This window comes from Pieris rapae, chromosome Z (assembly GCF_905147795.1).
Source record: "Pieris rapae chromosome Z, ilPieRapa1.1, whole genome shotgun sequence".
In the NCBI taxonomy this organism is placed as follows: Eukaryota; Metazoa; Arthropoda; class Insecta; order Lepidoptera; family Pieridae; genus Pieris; species Pieris rapae.
In genome coordinates this window covers 4,867,018-4,881,642 of record NC_059534.1, presented here as the reverse complement: position 1 = coordinate 4,881,642, position 14,625 = coordinate 4,867,018, and the positions used below count along the sequence as shown (strand labels likewise).

General features: G+C 30.8%; 1 protein-coding gene across 3 annotated transcripts in view; it reads right to left on the bottom strand.

Annotated features, from left to right (window-relative positions):
- LOC110999289 (rhoGEF domain-containing protein gxcI) overlaps positions 1-14,625 on the bottom strand; it is a 44,572-nt gene that overhangs the window by 15,497 nt on the left and 14,450 nt on the right. For all 3 annotated transcript variants that reach the window (XM_045634134.1, XM_022268284.2, XM_022268285.2), the window contains exons 5-10: positions 10,184-10,340; positions 5,686-5,780; positions 1,152-1,315; positions 756-929; positions 294-414; positions 109-216 (exon numbers count right to left, since the gene is read on the bottom strand). In XM_045634134.1, coding sequence (XP_045490090.1) covers positions 109-216; positions 294-414; positions 756-929; positions 1,152-1,315; positions 5,686-5,780; positions 10,184-10,340 — 819 coding nt within the window. The remainder of the gene's footprint in view (positions 1-108; positions 217-293; positions 415-755; positions 930-1,151; positions 1,316-5,685; positions 5,781-10,183; positions 10,341-14,625) is intronic.

Below are 14,625 nucleotides of genomic sequence, written 5' to 3'. Positions count from 1 at the left end.
GGGTGTCGGATTTTCGTGACGGTGTGCGCGCACATCGTAAAAATTTACTCTCATCTTTTATCCCTAACGCGCCTAAAGAAGTATAACTTCAAAAATATTTTTACTCACCAATTCGTACGGCTCAACAGAGTTTAAAATCTCATCAAGTTTCTCTAATTCATCACGTTGACGCATAGACCGATTTAAGTCAATCACGTAACCCCTAACGAAATTTTCCTAAAAAAAACATTTAATCCATCGCTTAAACAATGTCTAAAAATTTACCTAACATGTACCTAAAATCGGATACTTACCATAGACTTTAGTGTAACAGATTCTTCATTTGTTTTAGCGTATGCAACGACTCGACGAAGTATAAGACTATACTTTGTAAGCCGTTGCATAGGCTTAACAAGTAAGTCGGATAATTGAAGTCTAAAATAAAAATTGCACAATTAATAGTAGTAAAAGAGTTTTACACAAATTAACTTCTTTTATTTTAAGCTAAAAAAATGTTTAATGAGATTAAAAACTACAAATGATAATGTACTCGTATTTTAAACTAACAGGCCTTACAGTTATAAATAATAGTTCATAAGAAACGCGTCTTTATTTATTTAACACAAATTAAAACCGCTCCTCATTTTTAATACGGATTTGTTTGTTTACTGGATGTTTTTCCAATTGGAAATAATCTTGAAAAATATTTATTACCTAAACAAATAATTTCAGGTCTAATGCACCAGAGAAACATATGGATAATTTTATATTTATACCTGTTACATGATTTGTTCGTATAGCACCAATTAAGGTACAGGGAAAATTCCGGGTCGTTTTGCATAAATCTCAAATATGTCATCATTTTGGCCTGTTCACTCATATATTTTTCATATGGCTGAAAGATCTCGTGAAAATGACTAAATCCGTCAGCCATTAATTCGACCTTATAACTGAAAATACATCTCATTATGAAGGTATGTATTTTTTTAAGGAGCATTTAATTTAATTTATTTAATTAATGTATATTTAACTATAATAATCAGCTATATAAAATGACATTTTATACTATTTAAGTGGCAAACCATATGTCACTATTAAGCATTTTCAATTTTAAACCAAAAACTAAATTAAACAAGCTAAAGATTAAAAAAAATGATTTAAATGTCTCTTACGGAGTTTTGTTTTCCACGGCATCTTTAACCATAGGATAGAATGTTATGTTCCAAAATACTAAATTTGCGTTAAGCAAATCGGGTATATTTGAAAATAACTTTGCTGTGTCAACATCGAGCATTTTACCGCTGTCCTGAAGTGAGTGTGCCGCGGCAATAAATACCTGTAAATACAAAACTATTGTCTTTTCTGAATATTTATGATTCTTATCAATTGTAGCCAATCAATAAGAATCGATGCCAAAATGATCTTTGATTACATACACGGTGTGTAAATATTGTTTAATATATTAGAGAAAAATTTACTAACACTATATGTAACTAAATTAGCAAGCAGCTAATTTGTAGCCGGATATACTGTTCGTTTACGCCGTAATGGGGCATAAAGTGTCCGTTTGGACAGTACTTTCCATGTGCGTTTAATTTTTTTGTTTATAAGGCCAGTCGTGAGCCTATGCCTACTAACCCAATACCAAATTGAGCCCAGAAAGATAACCACTGTCTGGCGGTTCTACTGGATCGTAATAAGAAATGAGCTTAGTTCTGTTATAAAACTATAGGATCAAACGAATAGCGATATATTTTTTTATCAATATATAAGTATATTATAAGTGTTATATCTTGACGTGGCGATCGTAATTTTGCGGTACATAATACCTTTTTACCCTGTTTAAGACCCTTAATTAGGTTAAAATTAAATGAAGTAGTTACCTTGTGTGGCAAAGAGAAAATATGTACTTCATTCCTATAGAATTGAAACACATTTCATATCTCTGTTCACTGAGACTTTTAAAGAATTTCCAGGCAAAAATATAAATGAAAACATCAGTACATTATTTTTTTCTTATTGGTCTTATTAGTCTAGTTAGTTAAGATTTAAATCAAGCAATCAAATCAAATAATTTTATTTCTGAGCACTGACTCACACATGTCAAACTTCGTTTTATCGATCAATGTATAGAATAAATATTTCAATTAGGTACATTTATCTAATATGTTGAATTTAAGATATAGATATTCGGAATCCACTCGTAAAGTTAAAGCCAACATTCTTTTTAATTAGAAATAATAACAGTATTAATTTTATTATTGTAAACGTATTTTTGCAAAATATATTTAAGACTATGATTCTAGCTGAATACTTGGTTACGTTCATATGTAAATAATTGTAATAATTTAAACGTAAAACGTTTTAAAATAATCTTTTTAATTAAAAAGAGTTTTACTTTATTGCGGTGTTACGCCTGATATATTTTGAATAGAACGTCAAGAACATTATATTATTGAATCGGTTTTCATTTTGTGTGATTAAATGTTGTAGTTATTTAACATGATGTCCCCTTAGGCATATGTGCAGAAACGTTCATAAAATACAGAGAGACGGGAATGGTAATTGAAAATGTTGCCAGCGTCACATTTTAATTTAAAAAATTGCGGTCACCTTGTGGTGATGACATTTTATATTGAACAAAATTTTTATTTGGTAAAAGTTTTCTAATTTGTTTATTTGGCAGTTAGTAAATTTCTAAAAGTATAAATTTACTGTTAAGTTTTCACCGGGTTTCATACCAAACAGGGCTTTTTACAAGTTCTTACATGTTTAGTATTGTTTTCCTACAGAACCAGTGTCTTGTCTATTCACGTGGATAACAAAACTATACTCAGCAATAGGTTACACTTTAATTTTTTAAGTTTGCTTGCGACACCTATAATCTTTGCCTACAAATGAATTCATCGTCATAGTCTGAAACGCGCTAACGAAGTTATTCCGGGCACTATGGACGTGTACAACTTCTCAATCATAGTGAACGGCGCCCCGCGACGGCCCAAGCCGAGGTTCGAGTCTCAGAGGAGACGCCCTTGCGCGAGTCGCGGGAACCCCACCTTTTCCGGCTGAGCTAAGCTCGCCAAAACAGCCCGTGGTGAGCTGTAAAGGCCCTTAAGGCCAACAGCCAGATTCGATACAAAAAAAAGTGAACGATGCTTTTGGGCCAGTTACTGATTTAATCGGTCGAGGATTCTCCCTTTAGATTTGAGTAATAGTACACCAGTCTTCCTCCATTTATCTGTTTTTAGTTAACATATTAGTATTTTGTTACCAAAAGCGGCAAGCATAAGTAAAATATTGGTTTATCAAATCAAAATGTATTATTAATATATTAACACTTATGAACGTCAAACATTCCCTTGTTACAAAGCATGGTAAATTTTATTATTAATATGCATACATTACTAGTAAATAACATATTGCACAAGCTTGGCTTCGATGTAGGGATGACGGTTGGGCATCGTTAGTCGAGTTAAGGTATAAAATCTTCAATAAGACAGAAATGGACGCCTAATTAGAAGGTTTTACTAACTTATAAATATCGGTACTTGAAACGTAAGGTAAATAGGATAGAATTAACTCAAGTATTAAAAACTTTTTTAGCTCGACGGAAAGTTATACTGCGGTAAAGAATTCAAAGACACTACGAAGGCTACGAAGATCTTCAAATGCGTAGCTGTGGCTACGAATTACGCTACCGCAATCTTGAATTGATACAGTTTTTCGCTGTAGTACTTTCTTACTACGAATTCTCACTGTCTGATTTTTTGTTTATATCGCAAGCAATGCCTCAGGTTTCGTTTTGTACTATGTTTTGTACGATTCCAAATCATACTTAACGAAGGGACTGGCCTTTATATTTTATAATTCAACTCTCATTCATAAATAAAAACCATCTATATTTTATTTATTGAAATAAACTCTTGTTGGTAAAAAAAAAAATTGTCCCTCACCATTTAAAACCAACAGATTTATAATTGGGATATATATATAGTTTCTGAAGAATTCACCACATTTCAATATTATTGAATTTCTACTTTTAATTAGAATTTAATTTAAATTTTCGAATTTATTTTCCGCCCCTTATTCCTTCTTAAATTTACCATGAACTGAAATAAAACAGCTGTTCTTTAGTTCAAGCAGATAATTCGAGTAACATATCCTGTTCTCAACAAAACACAATAACGCAATAATGACACCTATAATGAACCTAATAATTGGCAGAATTTGATACAACCTTGAGTTTTTAAGAATTGGATACAATTTGCATAAGAAAGTAATAACTTTAGGTCATATCCCCAGATCAATACAAGTTTAGTGGCGGCAAGTTAAACATCGAGAGTTACAGTCTTACACTGGACGTAATCACACACATACTATACATATATAGGTTGAAGGACAAAATTATAAAATTTCGTAGCGGTTGAATGGCGGTCGTTGAGATACTTGTTGTCAAGTTCATGTAGAGTGCCTTCCAATTTTTCGTGACCTACTTCAACGTCTCTGTTCTATATTCAAATATAAGTGAATTCCTTTACTTTATTGCACACTAAATACTCAGACTACTTGAAAATGTATGGCATAGTGACATAAGAAATCCACAAATAAATCGTAATAATACACGTATTTAATAAAACAATAATTTCTACATATTTGTATGTAAATAACCAGAAATATGGCATAAATTATGAAACTTCGGCATGTATGGAATTGTTGACCATTGAATAATGAAACTAATTGGTAAAAGCATTATATAATTTTAATGTGGAATATTTTATGCGTACAATGAGCCTTATTATTTATATCTCTAATTGGAGATGTCCTATCTAACCAATAGTTCATGCGCTGCGATATCTCTTTACGATAATGGTTGGCCATGCATTATACTTGTGAACACTGTGGATTTAATGTTACCTTTATTTCTAATTGATTCAAGTATAAAATAATTGCTTTACGATAAGATTAAGTGTAGTTATTGAACCAGCTATTCAAAAATATTTAGTTCAGACCTAGCGATTAAAAAAAGTGATTTATTGCTTTTTCTCGTCCGTTCTACGCTTGTAGACGATTGAATACAATAAATGTAAATTAAGAGGCAATTCAGTTATAAATATATTTCTTATCCAAGTTTGTCCATAAGTATATATTGTGTTAAATAAATTATATTTTGGTTTGGTTTGAGGAAACTCAAGTGACTAGTCCAGAAACTGTAAGTGTTTCTACAGTGGCTAGTTTCGTATAAACAGAGCATATCGTTCTTGAAGGACACATTCGCAGTAAATAGGGGTTCGATCTAATGTATTCCTTGCGTTCAGTCACCGAAATTAACCTTTTGTTAACCTTAATACCTTATATTTTATGATGGTGTTCAGATTCCATGAGACGTCACCTATTGTTATGTCGTATTAATTTATTTGGTGTTCAAAATATAAATATTATTTAATAATAACCGTCTTAGGTTTAAGATTTCCCATTCTTGATAGTGGCTTCGTTTTTATAAGATTTTAATTCAATTAATAACTACAACTACGTTGGTAAGATATGTATTGGTGAAAATATTTAATATTGTGTTTTCAAAGTTGCTATTTCTGAATACCATCTTGTAAGAAAACCTAAACGTTAATTGGTCAATAATTTTTAAATATATGTAGTTTATTCTTTAAAGAACTGGATTATTATCTGCTAGGAATGTCTAGTGTCACTAACCTCAACGATCACCATCAAGTGTTGAATATAGTTAGCTTCTGTCTCAACCAACTCCCGAACAACGGCTTGCTTCTTTTGCTCATTTTCATCCAAAGCTGTGTAGATAAATGATGAATTAGTCTTAACAAGGATAGTGATATATAGTTAATTTAAAATACAAATAATAAGTATTAATATTTGTAGTCAAGTCAAGTCAAAAGATAAATCACGTAGGCGTTCGAATTTTCTCCAATCTAATGAAATTCAAGAATAAACGAAATCCAAAATGGTACCCAATACTTATTATATCGAAATATTGACGATTAGAAAATCAGTCAGGTTTATTATAATAATGGACTGGAACATTCTGTAGTTAATAAGTAACTGTCAAATTTTTATGGATGTCAAAACTGTGCTATACCTACGCTCTCTAGTCCGTTACATCTCTTAATTTTATTGCAATGCCATTACTTTGTGGGTCGTAAAACTATTTGTAGGGCGTGAATTTTATGATTCTAACGACTTTTATATATATATGGTAGTGTACGGTTAAAATTTAGATGGTCAACTATCGTTAATAATAAACAAAATATTTTGAACGGCAATAACATTTGAGCAATCCAGATTGAAGTTTCAAAAGTATGCACATTACCTTTCCATATGTATATTTCTATTAAGAACGCTTCAAATGTGTCAACAAAAAAAGTGTGATACCTATAAAAAACATACAATGAAGCACATACCCAGGCCACTGATATTCCGAAAGCAGACCATTATAACTATTTATATTTTTTCCCTCAGATTCTCGGACTATTAAAGTCCTTCTAATAAATCGAATGGACCCAATTACAGGTACGAGCAAATGATTTAGTAGAGCATTTTTACATTTTTACATCTACCTCCTGTGAATGATAACTGCCTGATACATTTCCTTAATTATCTAAATGGTATTGACCATTAAGCCCAGAGATGATTTAGTATTGATTTTTAACTGATTTAAACTCATGTAGTTTAAAAACGCAGTAACGTGCAATCTTAATTCAAAATAAATTCTTAATTGAAAATATTGTCGTATTGATCCGAACTCATATTAATACGAAATACACGCAAATCATATACTTAAATGCTCACCAGTTCCCTAGGTTTCAATCAAAATAGCATTGTTTGTATAGTCCGCATGAATGCACGAAAAAATTTTATGAGCTTTTTGAAAATCTGCTCTGACCGCTCAAATTGATGGATGTCATAATTATTCGCTTTTAAAATTAAAAAGATAGACTCCGCGAGTATACTAGGAATACAGTCTTTAGCAAAATGGGAAATATTCTCCCACTCTCTCTCTCATATGAATTTAAATAAAACTATGTCGAAAATCAAAACGAATAAGCAAAAAATAACCATAAATTAAGCGGTTATCCAGTTATATTGCTATTTAATTTTCTCAAAACTTTTGCTGCATGAGCTTTGGTAATTGCATATTTTAACATTAACTTTGCGCGCGTTTTTCACGAAAACTTTCCGAATGCAAGGTAATAATTTTTTTTTCAACTTGAATGAAGTTTATAATACATAGTATTTTTTTTTATTATCAAGTCAGTGTGCAATTTTTAAGGCCAACAATGTTTCACATGAATCTCTGATCACGTGTCTAAACAAATGTTAGATGAAACAGACTCAGAAGTGTGTGTGGAATCGGGCCATTGCTTAATTCTCTCTATAATAATTTTATCCGCAGTTATTCGGTGTGAAATATGCGCTAGCTATTAGTGTAATTAAAGCCATGACTTATTTTTATTGCAAAAATCTTTCACCGGTTATGGCCCTACTTAACGCCTGGAAATATTAACGCTGTGGCGTATCGATTATTTTTAGTGAGCGTTATAGAATTAGCTTTTGTGATTGTTATCAAAGATTCATCTGCAGTATTAAAAGGCAATGCAATAATTTACATGTTTTCCACTTAAAATACCCGAAATCGGTTATTGCAACTACGCAGGCCGTCTGAGGTTGTTATAGGATCAATCATTTGACTAGAATAATCCCTTTCCCGGGATCTCATCAGATCCTGTTCAAGGATTATATGAAAACTTTGAAAATCAAACAAAAAATGCTATTCAAATTGGTCCTATAATTTTCGACTAATACATAAAACGTGACTAGTTGAAAACCTTTTTGAAGTATTTTAAAATTTCTAGAATATTATTTAACTAATAATATAATAAATTATATAATAATAAATAATTTTTACGCACGAGACGTGATTCTACCTGTAAAATACAAGTAAGTTATAGGAAACATCGAGAAAATATATACAAAGATATGAGAATGCTAGAACATTACACAATATGATAAGGGGAACGAAATGTTCTGTGAAATAACGAAATATGTTTTATTCCACAAATCGGCTTTTGTGAACACAATTATTGTAGCAAAACTCTCCTATCGAATTCGACCGCTTTCAGCAAAACAATCAAGCTTTTAAACTCGACAGGTTATAATATAATAACGTTAATGCGTTAAATTTTACGCGATATTCTATTTACGAAATATAATGGACTTTCGAGTTAATGCGATAGTTTTGAACGGAAATTAATTGTGGACTATATATTAATAAAATAAATTGCTAAATACATATTTACATTATATTTAAATCTATATTTATACACATTGCGAGATTATATTATCTATTTACAAAATCTGTGGGCTTCATTAAAGAATGTACGAGTATGAAAATCAACTTATCAATAAAGCCAAAGAAGTAAATCTTCTATAACCGAGCTTCTAAATTAACATCGTGGCGTCAAACCTGCATTTATTGCAACTTAAACTAAATAATATCAAAGACTATATAAAGGTATTATATATATAAATGTTTAAAAGGCATTTAACAAAAATGAACAGGTTTGATGGTACAATATTCTTAGGCTACAAGGTCTGAATAACTACTAGAATAGTGGTAGTATAATGTTAATTGATGGAAAAATCAACAAAAAACTTTAATTACTAGAAGTATAACGGGAGGAATGCCATTAAAATTGATGATTAGTTCAGAGCACGTATATTGCTGCTAATGACTCCTTCATAAATAACCCCCATTTGTTACACAATCGGTAGATTCTAATTAGCTGAGTACCATTTTTACTTTCTTAGATTTGAAAACGCGATTAACATTGCCTTTGATAAAATATCTATTCTTATTTTATGTTATACAGGTTTCACGCAAATTGTAAATGAGAATAAATGTATTTGATAAAATACTTCAGGACTCGTCGTACGCGCAGATTAATTAAAATAAGACATAAACACATCGTTATGGCGTGTGCAGTTTATAATTTGATCCATATACGTTTACAATGATGCTGGTCAACCTTAGTTATTGCCTTTCAATTAAAACTCCACCTATAGGGCAGAAGAAGCAGTTCAAACCAGATTTCAAAGGCATAAAATACAGAAGTACACTCCATGCATCAATCCATAGCGCAAAGAGCTTTTACCTCGCTTTTACCATATTATAACAGTGCAGATAGCATTATTATTATTTGCATACTTTTAACAAGGACAACGATAATGAACGCTCAACTACGAGGAGAACACATTTTATTGTAGTTTTCTTTTTTTAAGGTTTTAGGGAGACTCTTGAGTCAAGTTCAGTTTCAAAGGTATATAAAGACTAGAGGACGCACTGATGCGTGGCGTATTCAACCTTTTTACTATTCGAATGTAAAGGTTTCTTATGTTTTTAAACAAAATATACTCTATGAAGATAAACAAAGTTAGACATCATTAAAAGAAACTAATTTATTACAGTGCACCGTTCTTTGGGAAATTATTACAAAGTAAGACATAACTAATATCTATTTGACTTGTTACATTGATTTGTAAATATAAACAAAGAATGTGTTTTATAAGGTAAAATATGGTAAATAAAGGTTTGTATCTTTTTGCAAACGAGGAAAACTTTTTCTGCCGTAATAGAATCTTCGAAGTTGCGATGCATGAACCAGACATATATTGATTTATGTGTCATTTTTCATACGTTTATCAGTAATTGGTTCAAGTTAAATGTTCAAAGCTTTTCATTTCATTAATAAGTGCAGTGATGCTATCAAATTGGAATATTTTATTCACTAAAGACATATGTAATTATCTTTAGGCCTAAATGCTTTATAATTTTAAAGCCAGAACTCCTGTCATTAGGACCTTATAGTCTGCCCATGAATTCTGTTTCATAAAAACTATCCTTTTTATCAACTTTTTTATTATTTTGAATTTGGAACGTTTATTATTATAAAAACTTCTATCGATTTTGCGCCAATTCACATATTGTTTCGTGTTCATTATCAAATTACAATACGGAATGGGGTGTTAAAGGAAATATGATTTCAGTTGTAATTAATTATGCATATGTAGTTATAATTTTTAATAATATGAATTTACTTCATTAAAAAAAATCATTTGTAACACAACATTAGGCTGGACTAGGTACTATGGATAAAATACGTTAGTAATTAATACTTACTTTTCCAATCGCAAGCTAGTTCAAGATTTCCTGATTGCTCTGACCACATCAGATAGGAGAACGAGTTTTCTGGAATGGCTGCTGGGATGAAACCTTGTAAGGACGGCACGCCGCTATTCGAAAACTCGGCTAAGTGGTTCTGTAGCTCCAGGTGAGCCTATATAAATATAAATATATATATATGTTATTAGAGACAACATTCTTATAATTACCAAAGACTCCGGGAAGGAAGTACTTTATAGTAGTTTTTATATACTCTAATATAAACATATATTTTCAGTTACTTAATGATTTGTACCTTTTGATAAACAAGCTTTAGTTTAAAATGAAATTAACTTTGATCTCCAACATTTCTTAAACTAAGCCCAACTGAACTAAAGGTATTTTCATATAAATTTATTCATCATATCTCATTATTATTAGGAAAGGTTATTGTGACACTATAACAATATATAAAACAGATTTATTTATTAAAATAGTTTTATATATTTTTAAGCAAAGGAGCAATATATTTTTTTAACTTTTGAACATGATTTGCATATGAAAACAATTTGATATTGATTAGGCCGTATAAATCTATTTAATAGGCTTTGGTTTATAATTTAGATAACTATCTGTGATAACAGCTATTTCTTGATACGCTGTATATCAAGTACACCAAAACGTGGCAGTAAGCCAACATGGTACCATCGAATCAGACATAAATTGGCCGCGTTTATAGACTAGCACAGGTGCAAATATATGAGCACAGCGCGATTTTGTCCAGACATAATATAATAAAGTATTTTAAACGATAACTAAATACAGAAAATGTATAGTGCATCAATTAATTAATCTATGTAAAACGTTTGAAATATGTAATATACCTAATATTAGAAAAATGTTAACGGAATAGAAATGTTTTCGGCTTGTCTTTAGTAGTTGCCAAGGAATAAAGCCGGTAGAACTTGCAACGCCTACATAACACAGATTGTTCGAAAAGTTTTCCATAAGTCACTATAGTAAGCCATAAAGGTGAAAATGAAAGCTTATTCTGCCCTTTATCTGACCTTTCCAAAATTAATTTAGTTATAACAATGCTATGTTACATTGCGATATGTTTATCTAGGAAATTTATAAATTCACGATGTGATATTAAATTGTACACTAAAGTTAGATAATACTATAACAAACGAGATAATTGTGAAGTAAAATTAATTAACTAACTTCGAAATACAGCTAACAAGTGTTTTAGTGAAATTAAACATGGTGTAAGGACTATCCACATTTAAAGTTTGTGAATCGCGTCGCCCAAGGCTTGCGGACTGAAAATAAACTTTTGTTCTCAGAACATTTCTACATTTACGGCACCTACATTTAATTATTATTTTAATAAAAGTGGACTGTTCATAGCCGCCATATCAAATTTGTTGTGTAACGTCATTCGTATCATGTAAATACTAGTTTCGAGACATGTAAAAGCGAGTGTTATTTAAGAGGATTAATTTTTGAGAGTAATTAAATTAATTGAAATTTTACATAGTTTTTTACGTAAGAAACTGAAAGCACTAAATGCTTGCGGTTGATGTGGGAAAAGATATCTCCTTAACCTAAATGGGTTTAAATACAACTTGGTGCTTGTGAATGCTACTATTATTTTTAAGTATTTCTTTTGATAATAAATTTAATTTAATACAATGTATCTTTCAGATTATGTTTAAAGTAGATTTATCATAATACTTATGTCCCAATCATAGTATAATCATATATGATAAAGAGTTTACGGACTATCTCACTCCTGGGAATTAATATTTTAATTTAAAATTCTTGTAGGTAAAACTCTTTGCGTACAATTATTTTGTAGAAAATAAAATATATTTTAAAAGGTTACCGTTATTTAAGATGAATGTTTTTTATTATAGCGCTCAGTTGGGAGCGTGCCGCAAATATTTTGTTGAGGGTTTGGACTTTCGCGGCCAAATATGCTCGCTTGATGGGCACTAAATTAAATACCTACATATTGTATTTTAACCATCGAAATGTAAGCTTTAAATTTGGGATAAAAATTCTGGTGTGTGTGATTGCTGCTAAATGATCTAAGCAGTAACGAGTACTTTGGAAGACTGATTGGTTCGTTATATATTATGTGTTGAATGAGAATTAGAAAAATGGATTTAATAAAAAAAACATTTAAAAAAAATCTACCGATTAGTGATAAATCCACTTATAAAGTGACTATATCTATTCCTAAAAGTTAACTTAATTTTTTTAACGTTGTAATATATATTAAGCATTTACAAACTTTTATGAACAAAAAAGGGCTGAAACCCTACCAAAAATCCACAAATGGTTTATTCGAAATATCTAAACATGTTTTTACTTTTTATTGGCTGTTCTTTATATTGGCACACTTTTAAAAAACACAAATTGCATTGATTCGAAACAACCGTCATCGACGATTTCCTAGAGAGCGTATGAATTTTATCCATATTATAAATGACAGCTAATAATTAATTTATTTGAATGTGTGCTGAAAGACGAAGTATGTTTAACATAGTTCAGCGGTTTTTGATAAAATATTACATTGAAAAGTCTTTTGTTACATGTTTTATTATTCTGTTTTTAACAAGATTAATAAGCTAAGACTGCACATAATATTGAAAACCCATTTGTTCATGAAAAAGTCTCGAATAGTGTATAAAATGAATGTAATAATATATCCCACCGGCATATACAAAAATATAAAAAAAGAAAGTGATTGCTTTTATTTTGTCGTATATAAAAGGATTTGGGTAGGGTTTCATTGAATTCTCCCAGTACTAGAGGTTTTTGCTAGTATTTTACTTATGTTTACTCCACTATTTTAAAATATAAAATATTCTCAATGAATATGACTTAGTAACTTCATAAAACATATAGCTAAATAATATGGGAATTTTAGTTTTGATTTTGTGTTTTAAATAAATAAAAAGATATACCACTCATCCGAGTAAAAAAAAATACAGTGTTTACCGGCAACGTTTATTGCTACCCAAGTGTAATGTCTAATCCTAAAGATACATAAATGATAAGTATGATATTAAAATATTAATTACATTCTATTTCATACCAAAAAGACGTCATTCGTGTTAAATAGTGCTGTCGCAAAGCTTGTGTCCAAGTACTAATATATCCAAGTATAATTTTTAATAGAGTCTTGTTAGCATAATTTTTGCATCGATTTTTAGCTGAAAACTTCTATTCTATATAGATTTAGTGAAAATGTTGCAAGTGTAGTGCAGTAAGTTAAGTTGACGCTTTGACATTTGACCTTAGCTGTTTAATAGATAAATATTTGTTTTGAGTAAAATGACCATAATGTAAAGGCAGTGACTTACATCACCGCGACCAACGGGCGAGTGAGAGCCCGACACAGCCGGACTCTCACTCCGCGCCCGTTCTCGACGGAGAGACTTCATTTCCGTAAGTTTACGGCATCGCAATATTCAGGTCCATTCTTGTTTTGATGATCTGTATAAATTCGAAACAGACAATTTATACAGAAGCAATATTATCGCTACAACGCAATTAAAAAGTACATAAAAAGCTTTAAAGTAACAAAGGGGATATAGGCAATGGTGTAATATTAAGCTATACAAAAACATGTGGTACTTCGCTGTCATAAATCGGTTTTTAATGAATGGTAAGTATCGTATACTACGTGCGTCATTTCCGGGTTATAAACGCGGGTTGGGCATGCGCTATTTGAATTACACTGTCGTAGCAAACTCGTAGAGTCTCGTAGCGTGTATATCTTGAAACAATATAATAAAAGTATACTTTAGTTCTTCAATCGAATTCTAATTCTTAACAATTATAACGCCTTTATTTTTATTCTTTATTTCGTTCTATTCAGTTTTATCAACTTCAAAAAAAAATCTGAAATGCTACATAGTTATATATTTGTTTTCTTTAGAATCTTATTGATTCTATCATCTAGCCTGATTAATACAAGTTCCGTCGATTTTGTATTGATTGAAAATAGAAGGTCTACTTCTAATCAAGGTAAAAGCATTTAAAGAAAAGTTCATTCACAGTGCTCAATACTTTCTAAAATAGAAATCTGTCAGGGAACGACTATACCGTTTGTATCGCGAACTGACTTAATGGTTTATTGGTGTTTGAGAAAAGTATGAGGTATCGAGTATAAATCTTGGATTTGGCCGAAAACTAGAAACCCATTTTAAAAAATTACAATAGCATCTTTACTGAAGAATTGGCAGTGTCCGAACACCCCCATGGCTCGTTCTAACAGCGTCGGTACTCTGCTACTGCAATTGGCGATAAAAAACCATACCGACATTTCTGAAGGTATTCTTGATGAAACTGTCTTAACATTCGTAGAGCTGAACTTGGAATCGCGCAGTACAAATACTTAACTTTAAAGTCAAGTCGCAATCGCTATTGGTAATTTGTTTTACAGA